We start from the raw sequence: 20,525 nt of genomic DNA on the forward strand, positions 1-20,525 counted from the left end.
TCAGACTAAATATAAAATATCTTAAACTGTGTGTGAAGATGAACAGAGTGAGTCAGAGTGAGCGGTGAGTCATAATGACATCAATTTCATTTTTGGGTGAACTAACCCTTTAAGTCCACTCTACCAACACGTGACTTCTAAAAAATGTAGGGAATCATAATAACTATTTTTATTGTGCCTTTTGTCATTTTTTGGAGCTTCTAAGTTATGGTTAATAATAATATTAACTATAATTGCGTCCTTTTCCCACAGAAAGTCAGATTTGTTTAAAACAACATGGTAAGTAAATGTAGACAGAATGTTCGTTTTTGATGGAACTATTCACGTGCTGTCAAACTTGAAAATAACCACAAATCACATTTAAAAAAATCTTATTCGTAACCTCTGACCGAGCTGAGAGGGGAAATACTGACACACGGTAGATCACTGACAAATTTTTGAGAGGAAGTTTAGACAAGATTATCTTATGATCTTACAAGATTATCTTATGCAAGGGTGCACGATCATTAGAATTCATGCATGAGAAATATGGTTTGCAGGTGGCAGAAAGCCCACACATAGTTGCAAGAAAAGGTATAAGAACCGCTTGCAGCATCTGTGAACTAAACAAGAGAGATTGTTATTTTTATTTTTTTTATTTAATACTCTCCTGAATAAGATATTTTACATCACAAATGTATACATACAGTCTTGTTCAAAATAATAGCAGTACAATGTGACTAACCAGAATAATCAAGGTTTTTCGTATTTTTTTTTATTGCTATGTGGCAAACAAGTTACCAGTAGGTTCAGTAGATTCTCAGAAAGCAAACAAGACCCAGCATTCATGATATGCACGCTCTTAAGGCTGTGCAATTGGGCAATTAGTTGAATTAGTTGAAAGGGGTGTGTTCAAAAAAATAGCAGTGTGGCATTCAATCACTGAGGTCATCAATTTTGTGAAGAAACAGGTGTGAATCAGGTGGCCCCTATTTAAGGATGAAGCCAACACTTGTTGAACATGCATTTGAAAGCTGAGGAAAATGGGTCGTTCAAGACATTGTTCAGAAGAACAGCGTACTTTGATTAAAAAGTTGATTAGAGAGGGGAAAACCTATAAAGAGGTGCAAAAAATGATAGGCTGTTCAGCTAAAATGATCTCCAATGCCTTAAAATGGAGAGCAAAACCAGAGAGACGTGGAAGAAAACGGAAGACAACCATCAAAATGGATAGAAGAATAACCAGAATGGCAAAGGCTCAGCCAATGATCACCTCCAGGATGATCAAAGACAGTCTGGAGTTACCTGTAAGTACTGTGACAGTTAGAAGACGTCTGTGTGAAGCTAATCTATTTTCAAGAATCCCCCGCAAAGTCCCTCTGTTAAAAAAAAAGGCATGTGCAGAAGAGGTTACAATTTGCCAAAGAACACATCAACTGGCCTAAAGAGAAATGGAGGAACATTTTGTGGACTGATGAGAGTAAAATTGTTCTTTTTGGGTCCAAGGGCCACAGGCAGTTTGTGAGACGACCCCCAAACTCTGAATTCAAGCCACAGTTCACAGTGAAGACAGTGAAGCATGGAGGTGCAAGCATCATGATATGGGCATGTTTCTCCTACTATGGTGTTGGGCCTATTTATCGCATACCAGGGATCATGGATCAGTTTTCATATGTTAAAATACTTGAAGAGGTCATGTTGCCCTATGCTGAAGAGGACATGCCCTTGAAACGGTTGTTTCAACAAGACAATGACCCAAAACACACTAGTAAACGGGCAAAGTCTTGGTTCCAAACCAACAAAATTAATGTTATGGAGTGGCCAGCCCAATCTCCAGACCTTAATCCAATTGAGAACTTGTGGGGTGATATCAAAAATGCTGTTTCTGAAGCAAAACCAAGAAATGTGAATGAATTGTGGAATGTTGTTAAAGAATCATGGAGTGGAATAACAGCTGAGAGGTGCCACAAGTTGGTTGACTCCATGCCACACAGATGTCAAGCAGTTTTAAAAAACTGTGGTCATACAACTAAATATTAGTTTAGTGATTCACAGGATTGCTAAATCCCAGAAAAAATTTTTTTTGTACAAAATAGTTTTGAGTTTGTACAGTCAAAGGTAGACACTGCTATTTTTTTGAACACACCCCTTTCAACTAATTGCCCAATTGCACAGCCTTAAGAGCGTGCATATCATGAATGCTGGGTCTTGTTTGTTTTCTGAGAATCTACTCAACCTACTGGTAACTTGTTTGCCACGTAGCAATAAAAAATATACTAAAAACCTTGATTATTCTGGTTAGTCACATTGTACTGCTATTATTTTGAACAAGACTGTATAGTCCACAAGACATATGGCTAAATGTATTTAAAAAATGACCCGTTAAAAAAGTATGAACCACTGATTCTTAATACTGTGTGTCATTTCCTGGATGATCCACGGCTGTTTTATTTTTATTCTCTGACGGTTGTTCATGAGCCCCTTGTTTGTCATGAGCAGTTAAACTGATGTGTCATTTTGAAGGTAAATTGTACTTAATTTGTCTTCCGGAAAATATAAGTATCTTCTATTGCTTCTGAAGGGCAGTACTAAATGAGAAAAAATGTATATTTAAACAAAATAAGAAAAATGTTGACATCTTCCTCCTGTTCAAAAGTCACCTTTCCTTCTGGTGCACCAGTGAGTGTTTCTGAGTGAGCATTAAGAATCAATGGTTTATAAACTTTTAAATTATGAACAACTTGATAAACATAAATTCAGCAATTTTTTTTCTTGTGAAGTTTATGTAAAAATGTTATGTAAAATATCTAATTCGGGACAGTATACTAAATAAAAAAGAATATACATTTTGTATGATCCTTCTTATTTTGTTACAGCAATGCACATTTTCAAAGATTCTGCAAGTGGTATTTCATTTCCTTTTTCTTACAAATTTTCGAAGTTTCCCTGCTGTTTTCACATCAAAATGTTCTACAGTTTGTGGTCTGCATGCTGTTTCCCACCAAGATATCTTTATTGTGCCCGCAGAGGGTGTGAAATAAGCAGTGATGCAACAAACTCCAATTTTGTTATTTGTAAAATGTGCTAGCTCCTGCTGTCAATGTTGTGTAAAAGAAACTACACAAAAGACGCTCAATGACTTAGGTAGGTCTCATTGGTTTATTTACACGTTTGCTTCACCTAACTAAACCAGTTTTTTATTTTAAGTTCAACACACACACATAAACACGACGAGCTTTTGAGATTGTATACATTAGTCCAGGGCATGAATCTGGCCTAAGGCTTCACTCATATGATAAGAAAATACTCAAACAATGCATGTGTTCTCTTCAAAAGCATGCAGAGTGAAAGAAGAATGAGGAAGTGGTACAGGAAGCGTGTTGTAGAAGCGCTAAAGTGGCATACAGGGAGTATTGGATATTGAAACGACCACATGTAATAAATGTAATGATGGCTGTGATTGTTCATCAGACGCTTTAACTGGCACTAGGATCAGCAGGATATCCATGAGTAGTGATGCACTGAAAGAAAAGAATACACAACACCGGGCAAGAGAAGCCGATTTACCTTTACAAATGTGTGACGATTTGTCTTGACATTTATTACACAAGAAGTTGAGCAAAATAGCCTCATGGGCTCAGCGCACGCACTTTAAAACTTGCTTTATAATAATGTGCCTATAACCAAGAAGGTGACCAATAAGTTTTACATTTGCCGTGGGGACATTAAAGTATAACTAGAAAACGCAAATATGCTTCGATAGACTAAAGTGAGTTTGTTGTGCTCATCAACATCTTTCCATTTACATATGATCTATTGTCATTTACACTGAACAAAAAATCCTTTCTAGAGTCTAGTTTTCCCGTACAAATATCAAATCAAGATGGATTTAGTTAAGAAGCAAAATGACCTAAGATAGAAAGTCTTACTTTCTGAAAAAGTGATGAAGCAAGTTTGTTAAGAATAAGAAAAAAATACTGTCAATAGGGTCAGAAAAAATACATTATTTTTCTTACCCCAATCACATATTCTTTCTTGTTTTATGCATTAACACGCTTAATTTTGATGCATGTTTTGCAAGTAAATGTATTGATATAAGATTTTTTTAGATATTTATGATGAAAAAAAAAAGGTAAGAAACAAAGTCCCTTTCAAGGAAAGTCTGCTCACTCTGCGGCCATATTTGCAACGCCTTTGGGCAGCTTTTTTTGGCATCCAAGACTAAATCCCGTAATCTCAAAAACTGCTTGCCAATCTCACAATCAAATAACATATTTCAACATATTTATTAACAAATTTCATGTTTCTATACTGGGAACCAGAGCTTCTAACGGCAGCTGCAGTGATGCAATGACATTACCGATTTTGACATCAGCAATTTACTTAGAAGGCGGAACATATTCTGCCATATTCTGCATTGCAGTTACGCCCATTCTTAAGTAATAGAAGTGAACCCTCTTTCTACCAAAAGTCTTTGGTAAAATAATATTTTTAGTGTACATTAAATTAATTGAACTGAGTTTAAAGATTGAAAATTAGAGTAATGCTTTCTGTTTACATTTTTGCCCAGTTCTCTCATCAATTTAGACATTTTTGCCAAAATTACCATGCATCCCTATCTATGACTAAGAATAATAGACCTTAAAACACACAAATATATAAGAGAGCAAAGAGCAGTTTGATGGAGCACGAACAGCCAGTCACACGCAGGTACAAGCAAGCAGGCATTGTGCAGCTTAATGCCCATGTCATTTTTTTCATTTTAAGACTTGTTGCTACGGTTACATTTTTAAATGCATCCATTTGAAAATGCTCATTATTGCAAATATGCAGAAACAAACTGCTCAGACAACTTCAAGGGAACGTTTGTAATGAATTACTAGAGAAAGAAGTACAAAAAGAGAGAGCGAAAGACATGAGGGATCAGAGGTAAAGAGTGTGATTTTCATAGGGCTATGGCTACCGAGAACAACAGATGTGATCTCATCAGAAATGGGCGGGGGAAGACGCAAACGGCCTATGGGGTCTCGCAAATCACTGTCTCCACCACGAACGTGTTCTCGAAGTGGCGGATTCGGTGACAGTTCTGAGCATCACGCTTGGTGATACCTAACGGGAAAAACACAAAACAAACAAAAAGAGTTACGAGTTACTTGCATTAAGAAAAATTGTACATACTTGCACTATTATTTGTTCAGTGTATGGGTTAGTATCCCAACCAACAAAAATATGTTCTGAGAACATTTACCTAATGTTCCTATTAAAAGTATAGTTCACCCAGAAATTCGTCATTTACTCACCCTCAAGTTGTTCCAAACCTGTATGAATTTCTTTAAGATAATACAAAAGAAGATATTTGGAAGAATATGGGTAACCATTTAAAGGCCCCAATGACTTCCATACTATGGGGACAAAATACTATGGAAGTCAGTGGAGCCCATCACCTGTTTGGTTACCCTTATTCTTCAAAATATCTTCTTTATGATTAAAGACCAGATAACTCTGACCGACCATTCTATTAGTGTTCTAAGAATTTTTGCCCAAAACTTTAAGAGATCCTTGCCAGATTTTTAGCTAAAGTTCTAAAAATGTTCCCTGTATAATAGATTATATAACCACAAAAAATCCAAAATATGTAATATAACAATATTAATACTAACAGTTCTAACGCAGATGGTCTGGTTTCATGAAATTGTCCCAGTTTCCCCAAAGTTTGTGGTTGTCATAGATATTATCATATCATATTCTCACAAAAAAGCCTTGGATCTTCAGGAACCAGGGAGAAATAGATTGCTTAATGCAGGAAGCCGTACCGTGGGTGTTACTTAATTGTTCCGCTAATTAGCTGCAATGAGCTATTTAGCTGGACGTCAATCAGATTTGCATGGCAGCTGTGAAGCCACACCGGAGCACCGTTTCCTCCCACCAAGAAAATGATAGATCAGTTATGCCATAAATTGGCTTTGCCAAATTGGACTCGTAGCTTAGCACTGGCAAACGTATTATTTAGATGAAAGATTTATACCTCAGTATTAACAATGAAGATATTTTTATTGGATATTTTATTTTTGGGTGAACTATTCCTTTCCTCTTTATCTTATATCAGTTGATTGATATGATTCTCTCATTGGAAACAGCATTGACTAAACCGTATCAGCTGACTATTAAAGGGTTAGTTCACCCATAAATGAAGTTGATGACTCACCCTGATGTCATTCCACACCTGTAAGACCTCTGTTTATCATCGGAACACAGTTTAAGATATTTTATATTTAGTCCTGAGAGATTCTGTCTCTCCATTGAAAAGTATACTGTCCTTTTCAAGAAGGACCAGAATGGTAATAAAAATATCATCAAAGTAGTCCATATCAGTTGGATAGTTAGAATCTCTTGAAGCGTCGAAAATACATTTGGCATTTGGTTTGAACACAAACCCAGAAGAGAAGACAATGCTGAATAAAGTCGTAGTTTTTGTTATTTTTGGATGCTTCAAGAGATTCTAACTAACCCATAGATGTCCCATATAGACTACTTTGATTATGTTTTTATTACCTTTCTGGTCCTTCTGGAAAGGGACATCTGTGCATACATTTTCAATGGAGAGGCAGAATCTCTCGGACTAAATATTAAATATCTTAAACTGTGTTCTGAAGATGAACGGAGGTCTTACGGGTGTCTAAAGACATTAGGGTGAGTCATTAATGACATCAATTTCATTTTTGGGTGAACTAACCCTTTAACACTTAGGAAAAAATACAAAAAGGTGTCAACTTACGACGGCGTGAGGTACGGCGACGGAGCCTGTACGTGTCTTTACCGTTACACAGACGGTAAATAAAGCGGCCGAGCTGATGCATATTATTAACACGTCCAGTCACGACCATCTCTTCCTGGACAATGTATGTCTGGGGGAGGTAAGTCCCCTTCTACAAAAAGATAGAAAGGCAACATCATCAAGTAGATATAATTAATCATGCTATTATACATAAACAGTACAAGTACCTTGACGTTGATGAGCAGTTCCCAGAGGTTACGTGGAGGCATTACCACACTGGTGTTGAGCTCGATGACATAACACTTGTCTAAAGCAATGTCATGGTAGGCCGTCAGACCCTTAAAACCCAAACACATTCACATAATCAAACTGTCACATCAAGTCAAACGTATTTATATAGCACTTTAAACAACACAGATTGTTAAACTGGAAGATAATAATTAAATGATACTGTAATGCAGCTATAAAAAGTCAACAGTAAACAATAATGTGAAAACATGCTCTGGAAATGCAAATGTGCATTATGGAAACTAATGGAAACTGAAAATTTGTGATCTGTTTTCAAGTGTGTTACCCTGTGGAAATCATGAATGATATCAGCAGGGTCTGTGTTGCTGAAGTCGGGCACAGGCACGCTGATTTGCTCATAGTTTTCCTTCAGGTAGATCCCCACGTTCTCCTCCAGCTCTTGAGACCCTCGCAGTGGAGCAGCCACCGAGTCCTCGTACACAACACGGCAGTGGAACCGACTTTGATCTGGAACCTGAATCGCCATCGTTTTAAAATAAATGATTTAAAAATATATTATTATACTGTTCTGATCTTAACTTCTTACAACTGACTGATATATTTTAACACAAGAACATAAGATAACATCAATTTCTATCAGGGATGCCCTGATAGGACAAATAAACAACTACTGGCTGATACATGTCACTTTCTCTCTTATTTGAACTTTTGTCATTAATTAAAATAGATTTGTGTTTTGATCATGTTGTAAATTAGCAAGACCAAAATCGCATATATTAATGTATACTAGCTAGTTTATAATCAATTAATTTCTGTTGAACATGAATTGGATCCATTTAACATTCAACAGCCCTACATACAGTGCATCTGGAAAGTATTCACAGCGCTTCACTTTTCCCACATTTTTATGTTACAGCCTTATTCCAAACTGGATTGAATTCTTTACTTTCCACAGAATTCTACAAACAATACCCCATAATGACAACATGAAAGAAGTTTGTTTGAAATCTTTGCAAATTTATATTAAAAAAATTAAATTACATGTACATAAGTATTCACAACCTTTGCTCAATACTTTGTTGAAGCTCCTTTGGCACCAATTACAGCCTCAAGTCTTTTTGAGTATGATGCTACATGCTTGGCACACCTATTTTTGGGCAGTTTCTCCCATTCTTCTTTGCAGGACCTCGCCAGTGCACAGTCATTTTCAGATCTCTCCAGAGATGTTCAATCAGGTTCAAGTCTGGTCTCTGACTGGGTCACTCAAGGACATTCACAGAGTTGTCCTATCGCCACTCCTTTGTTATCTTGGCTGTGTGCTTAGGATTGTTGTTCTGTTGGATGATGAACCTTCACCCCAGCCTGAGATCCAGAGTGCTCTGGAGCAGGTTTTCATCAAGAATGTCTCTACATTGCTGCATTCATCTTTCCCTCGATCCTTAAGGCGGGCGTACACTGTGCGAATTCGGACACTCGCAAGGTCGTGAGATATTGCAGACGCTACGAGTCATTTAATTTGATCATCGCATCAAATCAGCTGGTACACGGCACGACTGTTTGCACCGCGAGCCGGCCGCGATCACACGAGTTTTCATGTAACACAGACACCGGAGCTTTCAATGTTGCTGCTATAGCTTCAGATATAAAAAATAAAGAAAAAAGGTGTGAAAATGATTTGGTGAAAAGCCATTCCTTTTAACCGAAACAACCAGAGGGAGAGAGAAGAGTGCACGTGAGAGAGAGAAAGTGTGTGTGTGTGTGAACGCAGTATGTGGCAGCCACTGAGCTATTAATAGTCATAGATTGAGCGTATGTGACGTGCTTGTGCATGATTTGGCAATAGGGGACAGCCATATGCTGGTAAAAATCGGGCCGACTCCCCGAACTTTTTAAACATGTTTAAAAATGATCGTAAGGTCGGGAGGTGCTCTTAACGTGCTCGGCTCGTCTCGTATTTCCTCTCACACGGTGCGAGCCGCGACCATACGAGCATCCACGATGTCCACGCGATTTCTCCCGAGAAAAAAAAATCCTCTGCGAGTTCGTACGACAGCAAAAATCGCACCGTGTACGCCCGCCTTTATAGTCTCACAGTTCCTGCCCATGAAAACAACCCCACAGCATAATGCTGCCACCACCTTATGCTTCACTGTAGGGATGGTTGGCCAAGTGATGAGTGGTCCCTGGTTTCCTCCAGACATGGTGCTTGCCATTCAGGCCAAAAAGTTCAATCTTTGTTTCATTAGACCAGAGAATTTTGTTGCTCATGGTCTGAGAGTCCTTTTCCTTTTGGAAAACTCTGTGGGCTGTTGTGTGCCTTTTACTGATAAGTGGCTTCTATCTGGCCACTCTACCATACAGGCCTGATTGGTGGAGTGCTGCAGAGATGATTGTTCTTCTGGAAGGTTCTCCTCTCTCCTTCATTGATTTGTGGTCTGACATGCACTGTTAACTGTGCCTTTCCAAATCATGTCTAATCCACTGAATTTACCACAGGTGGACTCTACTCAAGTTGTAGAAACATCTCAAGGATGATCAGTGGAAACAGGATGCTCCTGAGCTCAATTTTGAGATGTCATGACAAATGCTGTGAGTACTTCTGTACATGTGATTTTTTTCAATTTTTATTTTTAATAAATTTGCAAACATTTCTTTCACAATGTCATTAGTATTGTCAAAAGTGCCGATGCATATGCATCGATCTTGAAACATGTATTTTGAATGGTGAATTGTAAAATTTGGCCCATACTCGATGTAAAATGCTAAGAATCGGATGAATCGCGATTCAAAAACGATTCAGTGCTTTAAAATAAACATTTGATTATCTACTACAGGGGTCCCCAGACTCGGTCCTGGAGGGCCGTTGTCCTTCAGCGTTTACCTCCAACCCCAATTAAACAAACCTGAACCAGCTAAGGAAAAGCGGCAGGAAAGGACCGAGTCTGGGGACCCCTGATCTACTACATGCGTGAATTAATAGAAACGCGCCCCAGAGTTCTCCTTTACACACATGATGCACACGCTCTTTACCGCCTTTACTGGATTGCGCTTGCGCTCCGTCCGTAGCTCATTTATATCAAATAAAATACTGAAGTTTCATGGAAATGCATCATATCTGAGCATTTGAAATGCAACTCTGCTTATTCAAGGATGCACATTTATTGCATGGATGGAGCAAACACATTTGTAAGTGTCTATAATGGATATGCACAGTTCTGATGAATTTATATACATGAAATTTAACTTAAAGTTGCATCTGATACTATAGCAACAGTAGACACCGGCGCGATTACTTCAGAATCATAAGGAAAATGTTCCGTATAAAGAGAATAAAAGAAGGCTTTTCTTTCTATTCCGTGAAGATTTTAGGATTAGGATTAGTTGGAAAAGTGCCTGACATTTCCTCTCCATGGAGACATTGCATTTTTAATGCCTGGAACACTTTAGTAAGGTTGTGTAGCCATTAACACTATCATACACAACAGTAAGCATTAATTTACAATACTTTTAAAATAATAAAAAAAAAATCTTTTTTTAATTTTATTTAAATTTCTACAAATGCAAATTAAAAATCTACAAAATATTACTGTATAATAATAATAGACAATAAAGTAGCCTAATAATATGAACTAACAAAAATGGACAAAAAGGTTTTTTTTTTTTTGGTAACACTTTACAGAAAGGTTAATTAGTTAACAAACTAATAATGAACTGCACTTATGAAGCATTTATTTATCCTTGTTAATGTTACGTTCAACATTTACTAATACTTTATTAAAAATTTTTTAACATTAGTTAATGCACTGTGAACTAACGTGAACAAACCATGAACAGCTGGATTTTCATGAACAAATACTTACAAATACAGTAACAAATGTATTGCTCATGGTTAGTTCATGTTAGTCAATACATTAACTAATTATATATACATTAACTAAACCTTATTATAAAGTGTAACTGCTTTTTTTGGGGGGGGGGTAACACTTTACAATGTTTTATTAGTTAATGCATTAGTTAACATGAACTAACCATGAACAACACCTCTGTTCAGCATTAGTTCATCTTTGTTAACATTAGTGTAACGCCACGCCAGCAGAGGGAGCCCTCTCCCGAGTACTGACTTTGTGCCGCTCCCTCTGCTTCATTGGTTACTATGCCTCGGAAGGTAAGCCTTGCTTTACCAGATAAATTCGATGGTTAAGCGGAGCAATGAAAAAGATTTCTCCGGCAAGTTGAAATCTCTTTCATGCATCAAGGATGTGACTTTGAGTCTGATGAGAAGAAGTGTGCATTTCTCATGTCTTTGCTAACTGGTAAAGCGATCGAGTGGGAATCTGGGAATCTGACCGTGTGTTTCAAACATCTTACACGTATTTTGTGAAACAACTTAAAGAGGTGTTTGAGTATCCAGCAGGTGGCAAAGATATTTCTACCCGTCTCATGCAACTGACCCAGGGCCGTAGGACAGCCGCTGATTACGCCATAGAGTTCAGAACGCTCGTTGCACAGAGTGGCTGGAATTATGTTTCATTCAAGGCAATGTTTCAACGCAGTCAGAACTTACAGCTACAGACAGAGCTTGCATGCTTGCTCTTTCTCAGACTGTTACACTAGCTATCAAGATTGACAATCTCATGCGTAGCAACCTTGCTCAAATCAAGTCAACCACTGTGAGAAACATGCCTATCCAGCCGGTAATGCAGATTTCCAGCTCCAACCAATCTAATGATCATGCCAGTCCTGAACCCATGCAACTAGGAGTCACCAGGCTATCTGATGAAGAGAAATCACGACGGCTAGTCCACAACCTGTGCTTCTACTGTGGAGATGCAGGCCATTGCAATTCTGTTTGCCCATTACAAACAGCCGGGTGAGTGTTGACAGTCTTTCACTGACTAACATCAAGTCTCCCACTACCACAGTAAAGATTTCTACTGAAAATTACTCTTTTGAATTTGCAGCGCTGATTGACTCCAGTTCAGCATTACATTTGATTCATCAAGACCTCATCACAACGTTCAATATCCCCACACAACCCTGCAATCCTCCAATCAAGGTTAATGCCGTCAACAACAAACCCATCGGAGACGGTATCAGTCAACAAACTCCGCCCATGCAACTTCAAGTAGGACTGTTTCATCAGGAAACCATCACGTTCTACATAATTAACTCTCCACGTCATGAAATCATCCTCAGATATCCCTGGCTATCTGTTCACGACCCAGTCATCTCTTGGCTTCATGGTGAGATCACGCAATGGTCACAGTTCTGTTTTTCTCACTGTCTAAACCACAGCATTACCAAACCATGTCTAACCACCAGTATAGAAAGCCCTTAGTCAAAACCAGTTGCCATCCCGCCATGCCACCATGAACTACTGGAGGTCTTCAGTAAAGCCACAGCCACACTGCTATTACCTCATCGTCCTGGGGATTGTGCCATTGACCTCTTGCCAAATGCCTTGCCACCCAAAAGTAAGATTTATCCTCTTTCACATCCTGAGAGCCGAGCCATGGAAGAGTACATCGAAGAAGCCCTAAGTTCTGGGTTCATTCGTCCATCTACATCACCGGCAGCTGCCGGTTTCTTCTTCGTGGAGAAAAAAGATGTAGGGCTTCGTCCGTGTATTGATTACAGAGGTTTCAATAAAGTCACAGTTAAATTCCGTTATCCACTACCGTTAGTACCTGCAGCACTTGAACAGCTCAGAGAGGCCAAGATTTACATCAAGTTAGATTTCAGAAGTGCTTATAACCTCATCAGAATTAAAGAAGGTGACGAGTGGAAAACTGCCTTCCTGACCACTAGGGGGCACTATGAATACCAGGTCATGTCGTATGGGCTGTCCAGTGCACCTGCCGTCTTCCAGTCGTTTATCAATGAAATCTTCAGAGACATCCTGAACAAGTACGTAGTCGCTTACATTGATGACATCCTGATTTACTCTAAGTCAGAGGAGGAGCACAAGCGTCATGTCAGAACTGTACTCACCAGACTACTAGAAAACCAACTCTACGTAAAAGCAAAGAAATGTGAATGTTATGTACAATGTACCTCATTCCTGGGATACAACCTCAGCTAACAAGGAGTGGAAATCACAGCGGTTACGGAATGGCCACAACCCAACACAGTTAAAGGGTTACTTCAGCGATTAGCATATGGCTTTGTATCAGTAGAAACCCTGGAGTATATTCAAATGATTGTGCTTTCCCCTCTTATATCCCCCTGAGACAAGAGATTTAAGCATTTTATTTCTGGAAAAATTCCTCCTATGATGCAAATTGACGATATTTGCATCATAGGAGGAATGTTTGGAATAAGGCTAAAGACTACAGCCAGCAGAGGGAGCCATTTCCACATGTTTTGAACTCACGCATGGGGAATGGGTTACACTCAGCTCGCAGGGAGAGCTCAGCAGGCAGCTGCAGGCACTCATTTAAACGGAGCTATGGTGAGCAATGTAAGTGTTTTAACTTCTCAAATTAATTTCTATGAAAGTTAAGCTTGCAAAGGCATGAACTGAAAAGCGCCAGACTGAACTCGCGTTGTGATAATAATTATTGTAATAATCAAAAATGTTTCTTGTCTTAAAATCCTCTTATGAGAATGATTAGTGAAGGATCATGTGACTCTGAAGACTGGATTAATGATGATAAATTCAGCTTTGATCACAGGAATAAATTACACTTTACTATATATTCACATAGAAAAAAGGCTGGTTTCATTTGTAATGGTATTTCACAATATTACTGTTTTAACTGTATTTTTGATTAAATAAATGCAGCTTTGGTGAGCAGAAGATAAACATTTAAAAAGCTGTCTGTTAGCACTGCAGTATTCATATGATATAGGTCTACTTTATAGTCAATAAATAGCCTACATTGAGATGGCTTGAAAAACACACATAAAGCATATATTGTCGCAATCGTCTGATTGTCGTCGTCATGTTTCAGCTCATAACGATTGTTTTCCTTCAGCTGCAGCTTCAGCGTGACAACCTTGACACGGCCAAAGTTTCTACGAATCCACTTTTGGACTTTCTGTGAGAGCGCCCTCCTCGTATTTAGATACGAATAAAATGACACGTCATGCATAGATTATTTTTTGTCTCTGAATTTAAATCTTCATATATTCACATTGGTTTCTATGTATAAACACACATGCTCGTGATCTCAAGAAGCGCACAATCAACCGAGGTAGAGAAAGCTGTCTTTAGCTTCCCTGTTAACTTGCCCACCCTCGAGCAGGTAAGGCCGGTTCGAATCCCGCTCGGAACGGGTCGACTAGGATCAATGAGACCCAGTAAAAGTGCGGGGGATGAAAATACACTTTATTAAAAGTGCGGGGGACTTTTATGCGATATTCCCTTTGTATATTTGCTTGGATTGGACTGTCTTATGTTGTTCAAACTTCTGCCTGCCTCTGGTTTATGTCCATCGCCTGTCGATTTGGAATTGTTTGCTCTAGCCTGTAAATAAACACTGCACATGGATTCTAACGCCGCGTCAGCGTCCTTACAATCAGTTAATAAAAATCCAGCTGTTCACATTAGTTCATAGTACATAAACTAAGATTACCAAGATTTAATTAATGCATTAGTAAATGGTCAAATTAATATTAACAAAGATAAATAAATGCTTTATAAGTGCAGTTCATTATTAGTTCATGTTACCTAATGAACCTTATTGTAAAGTGTTACTGGGTTTGTTGCCCACTCTCTGACCTCTGAAGGCTGCTGTGTAATTCACACACTGACTAAGACACATTAGGGGAAGCATTTTAATAATCATATGAATGCATATAAAAAAAAAAACATAGTCAAATCGAATTAATCGAATCGTAACGAATTTTAATGAGAATTGTCTCGAATCGAATTGTTCTGCATTGGCAAAAATCGTTCTTTAATCAAATCGAGAACCTATGAATCGTGAATCGAAACGGTTCGCTGCCTACCCAAAGATTTGAAGTCCTACTCAACATACATGTCTGTGATTGTCTACGATGATCAACGCTTCAAAAACATGTTGTAAAAAGACACCTTTAACACTCTTTTCTGAGTGCTTACACATATACATATGGGAGCATTTAAAAGCAGACGTTGAACAGCGGATCCGTCTATCAGCGGATCCGTAATATATGTGTCTATTTACAGCATGTTTTTGAAGCGTGAAGAATGTAGCCAATCAGAGACATATATGTTGAGCTTGTGAACAGGATGGCCAATCAGAGGTCTTTAGGAATCTGTTCAACAGTGGTATCATCACATTTTTTAAACAACACTAAAGATGGTGTTAAATTGATCAAAAATGGCCAATAAATATTGGCAGCTGATACATCAGTGCATCTCTAATTTCTATCAATAGGGCTAGGAAAAATATTTTCATATCCTAATTGCAACCTCGATCCCTTAAATCCATAAGTCGATCGTTTAGTGGGTGTCCTCCTTTTGTATCCCTCTCATGTATAAATGCATATGCCACATAAGAAGAAAAATTGTTCTCTTGAAAATCATATTTATGATGCAAAAAGCGTTTATGAGATGAAGTACCAAAATTCTGATTTAACTAAGTTATAATTAAGAAAGTCTAAATTATGACTTTTTATGTATTATGATACATACAGCAAAAAGTCAGACAGCACTTTTTGCTGTGTATAATTTAGCGTACCAGTTTGACTAGAAGGCTGACAAGTCTTTCCGTAATCCTTCTAAAGGCTACATTGATATCTTTATCTTAAGTTGGTGGCGACAAACTGTGTTTCATGAGTGAGTCCTAGAGCCATTCACTAAACTGATTCTTTCAAAACAATGTTTCATTCAGGAATGATTTGCGACTTTCATTGAAACGTTGTAGGTGTGTTTGACTTAAGGCGGAGCTGTGCAGATAGATCGGTGTATAACTTCAAAGTACCAGGAGAGTGATTAGAGAGCAGAAGTCAAACACACCTATTGGCTCAAATGATTCATATTACAGAAAAATCACAGCAGCATATGGTGTGTTCAACTTTGATGTTCGGTCAGCACAATGCCACTTCAAGTTGAACACATCAAATATCACCAGAACATAAAATATAAGCTCTGGCTTAGTCAAAAATAAACAGTTGGCACTACTGGAAGCTTCTGCTTACCATCTAATTATATAATAATTATTTTGATGTTTATGCCACTCATATAATTGTGTGCTACCTGAGGAATGATGTAGTAACGGTAGATATATATTGAAGCATATATCAAACTGCAGGTGAAGACAATCAGTGCAGTTGTCAGACAGCAAAGTCCACTCAGAGAGGAGCGTTTCCGTCCGACAGGCAAGACCAGCTCCTCTTCCACCTACAAAAACACACACATTTTATTTTTATTTCCATTAAATAAAGCATATATTTATTACACCCTAATTTTGACAATATACATTACTTAGCCCTGATTTTAAAGTTGTTTTCATTGTGACTCACAAAGCAGCTCATTTCCGGTTACAGAATACTATGTTTGCAGGGAAATTTGAAGAGGAAAAAACAATGATCACACACTACAGTAATGAATTCATCATGACCTCAAAATACCGTGCCACTTTGGTTACGATCCCCCACACGCTGGGAGACGTGCTACAGTCAGCACTACATTCACTTGTATCATGTGCAGACAAGAATGGATCATTTAGCGCTCTCGTACTACAGCAGGAAATTATTAGTTGTGAGTTGCCGATAGGCAATGACTAATAACGCCCCCAGTCTCGCAACCCATCTGCCAAACTGCATGGCACATGGCCTGCGCTGGCCTCATTCTTAACTTACACATGCACGGTTGGTTTATTAACATGATGAGGACTTCCTTTACAGACTTCCTTTTTTCCTTTCTATGCTTATTGTTTTTATATTAAGATAACTTTCTTGAAATACACCAACACTTACCCCATAACCCATCTCTGTTGATGCAATAGGTCATTTGTATATTGCCCAGCTTGCAAAAATATGTTACAATGTTCAAGGTTTCATTCACTTTAAAATTAAAATGACTCCTTGATTTACTCACCCTAAAGCCATCCAAGGTGTATATGACTTTTTTCTTTTAGATGAACACAATCAGAGTTATATTAACAAATATCCTGACGCTGCCAAGGTTTATAGTGAATGGGTCTCACGAGTTTGAGCCTCAAAAAAAGTCAATTTATCCATCATAAAGATACTCCACACAGCTCCTGTGGATTATTAAAGGCCTTCTGATGCGATTTGATGGGTTTTTGTAAGAAAAATGTCCATATTTAAAAACTTTATAATGTAAAATATCTAGTGGAAGCTATACATTTTACTTTGTAAGTTAAATATGGATATTTTCTTACACAAACCAATCAAATAGCTCCTGAAGGCCTTTATGAACCCACAGGAGCTGTGTGGAGTAGGTTTATGATGGCACTTTTTGAGCTTCAAACTCGTGAGAACAAGATGTGACTAAAGATATAAGGCCAATTTACATCCGTTTTCTCACAAGGTGAAAGGTGCTTATTTATTTCTGGCGATTATTACAGCTGCTGTTACATAGTTAGTGTGGTTTTAGTATCATAGTTTTGTTATTTAGTATAACACATTTACAGTTATGCAATACAAATGATCTCAAAACATCGCATTCATGTTTTTTTCTGAAACGTCTTTTTAAATGTTGCTACTGGTTTTAGAATGTTCAAATATAATGTTCGCATAATGTGTGAAGAATGATGCAATGAAATGTTTCCTTTTTCTACAGGATATTATTACAACATACAAAAAGGTATGCAACTGGAACTGGTAAACACGTTCAGTGCCATTATAAAGCTTGGAAGCGTCAGGATATTTATTAAAATAACTGCTTGTGTTCATCAGAAAGAAGAATGTCATACACCTAGGATGTCTTGAGGGTGAGTAAATCTTGGGGGAATTTTCATTTTAAAGTGAACAAATCAAAAGTTCAGAGAATATTCCCTGGGTGTTCACCTACTCTATAAATACTGCATAGTTGACATATTTCGCATATTGTATAGTAGACAAGTATGCGTATTGTGACAAAGGGACTCAGATGCTATAGTGGCTCAGAAATTACATACTTCATCTTTAAGTTGTTTTCATCATGAGGAGGTCATTTGGCCTAAAAAGACAGCAAACACATGCATGCACCCCTTTTAGTAAAGGAGCGCTATTAAACAGCTAAAGCTCTCCAAAGTCATTCCTCCTCACCGTAGCCATCTGCCATTTTGTCTCTGTTGGGTTTGTGTGTGTGTGTGTGTGTGTGTGTGTGTGTGTGTTGCATAGACACATAAACCTGTGCTGCACTATGCCAAATTTCAGGCTCTGTCATTGTAAGCTTTTAAGATTAAAGGCCTTAACCTCTCACAATAACAACCCATACATCATAGTTACTATCTTTTAAAATGCAGGCAGGGCAGAATGTTTTAAGCTATTTTATATTAATTTAATCGAGATGTTTACCCCATCACTTTATTCAATTATTAAAGAAGAGCAATTTGATGAAAACATCACAGTAATGCACACATATTGAGAGCACAAGGATATAAAGTGCACATTTTATAGCAGATGATGTTGCATGATGTTACTGGTGCAGGTGCTGCAGCATCCATGTCCTCTTGTTATGAAACCAAAGGGCAACCAGGTTTATATGCAAAACAGCTACAAATACATACACAGGCGTTGATGGAGCATTATCAGCAGATCATGTACAGTACAAATATGACGTGATTGATGGTTTATGATGAATGTTCTTTCCTTTCCGGCTTTTGGTTAGTTTGAACCGCTGTTTTCCGTGACATTTCGGATGATGCACACAAAAAGCGAAACTTACGTGTGGATGCGGTATGAATATTTGAGTTTTATCTCCATCGCCATCCTCTTTCTCGGCTTTTTGTCCTGTGATGGGCTGAAAGCTGATCTTCACCATGTTGAAGGGAGAAACGGCTGTTTTTAGCGTGCACGCAGATGCTTTATCCCCCGGCTTTGTGGCACAATATTTTCCGTTTGTTATAACAGACAGGAAGTATCTATTATCGGTTATTTATATATTTCTGTAGATATATAAAAAAAATCGTTCTTAAAGTCACAGTGCTCGCGACACTGGGGATGATGCGCGCGACCCAGGACTCAGGAGAAGCAAGCGCGCACACGTTTTGTATACATAATTTGTTCGTGTACGAACAGTTTTTCACAATATGTATTTTTATCTATCCAGCTGATGGTAATACTGTGGCACTTGATATCTATCTATTTTACATACAAGGTGCCATAATAATTAATATAATAATCTGGTCAAAAGACGTTGTAAATGTTTTGAATAACTTTATTCAAAGAACAAAAGACAGAAACATGTATTTTATTCCAAACTTTATTTCCAACTGTTAGTTAGGAAGAACTACGGATTGACATTTCAAATGAAACTGCATGATCTGTGGCCAAGTCTTATTACTCGTGCCAGATCTACATAGGTTAGATGGGACTGTTTAATTGAACAGACAGCAGGCCAAGTTTCCAGCTTGTCTGTTAGATGCCCATGCTTAATCTAAAGCTGCAAAACAGAAACATGCACTGAAATGCAAGATAAGTTTACTAATTCTCAGAATTCTTAATGCTCTGGGCCATTATGATGTCAGGCTTACAACATGACTGTGATTGGCTGTTGTTCCATATGCCAACCAATGAAAGATCCAGTCTGACCTGAAACACAGATGCAGACTAGGCAAATTATGGTGAGTTGCTCGTCACCATTTAAACAGGATATGCCAAGACTGAAATATGAAAAATGTACATCTTTAAGCTAAGTAAAGGTTTCTTGTATTTAACACTAAAATAAAATACTGTTATGTTATAGACACGTCAATCCCTGTTATTCTGACCAGTACTGTAAACATTCAGCAGAACATGTTTTAATGGGAGTTCGGCAAAGTTCTGCATTGGAAATGAATAGGGTTAACATTTTGATTTACAGTTACATTTGCTTAAGGGAGAAATGAAGGGTTTGTGGCAGATGATTAAAAGCAGTCTTGTGAGTAAAAGCAGTCATGACTCAAAAAATGATCCACCATAACCCTCCAAAATCACTTTCAGGTTTGTGTGGTTTTGCAGACTTGCAACGTCAAAGTGTTAAATGACGATCCCCATCAACCACTGTTCTTAAAACAAACATAGGCTATTAAAACATTCATAAAGGGCATGGGTGCTCAAATGGCCTTTTTTTCTCAGCAGCCACAATTGGGTGCTAATATGGGCTTGAGCGGCTCCCCTACATCCAACCATTTCAGATTAGCCTGCTAATAATATCACATTGGACTCACTCATTTTTCCCAAACCTAAAAACCTACAGAAAGGAAAGAGATACAGTATCTGAGCTGGTGTATTATCAAATTACAAAAAACAGTAAATAACTTATCCAAGTCAAATTTCACCTCAAACTCAAAAGCAAGAAATATAAAATATAGTTGGTGTATGGTTATAGGACTATTAAAGATTTGATGAAGGTGATTAATCGCAATCAAAATAAAAGTTAGTT

The 20,525-nt window shown here is 37.9% G+C and overlaps 1 protein-coding gene across 1 annotated transcript; it reads right to left on the reverse strand.

The window, feature by feature from the left end:
- Window positions 1-3,115: 3,115 nt before the first annotated feature.
- On the reverse strand, window positions 3,116-19,133 carry itm2ca (integral membrane protein 2Ca). Its single transcript, XM_067450209.1, has 6 exons — window positions 18,828-19,133; window positions 16,188-16,331; window positions 7,329-7,517; window positions 6,982-7,092; window positions 6,755-6,905; window positions 3,116-5,088 (listed from the first exon to the last, which is right to left on the reverse strand). The coding sequence occupies exons 1-6, from the start codon at window positions 18,921-18,923 to the stop codon at window positions 4,997-4,999; spliced, it is 783 nt and encodes a 260-aa protein (XP_067306310.1). The 5' UTR covers window positions 18,924-19,133; the 3' UTR covers window positions 3,116-4,996.
- Window positions 19,134-20,525: the final 1,392 nt, after the last annotated feature.

The sequence above is a fragment of the Pseudorasbora parva genome, chromosome 8 (assembly GCF_024679245.1).
Source record: "Pseudorasbora parva isolate DD20220531a chromosome 8, ASM2467924v1, whole genome shotgun sequence".
Classification (NCBI taxonomy): domain Eukaryota; kingdom Metazoa; phylum Chordata; class Actinopteri; order Cypriniformes; family Gobionidae; genus Pseudorasbora; species Pseudorasbora parva.

Bases quoted from the DNA above. Each gene is read 5' to 3' on its own strand.
- itm2ca (XM_067450209.1), bottom strand. From the start codon at position 18,923: ATGGTGAAGATCAGCTTTCAGCCCATCACAGGACAAAAAGCCGAGAAA. The intron at 16,332-18,827 runs GTAAGTTTCGCT...GTGTTTTTGTAG, and splicing joins TATTCATACCGCATCCACAC to GTGGAAGAGGAGCTGGTCTT. The intron at 7,518-16,187 runs GTAGCACACAAT...ATGGCGATTCAG, and splicing joins GTTACTACATCATTCCTCAG to GTTCCAGATCAAAGTCGGTT.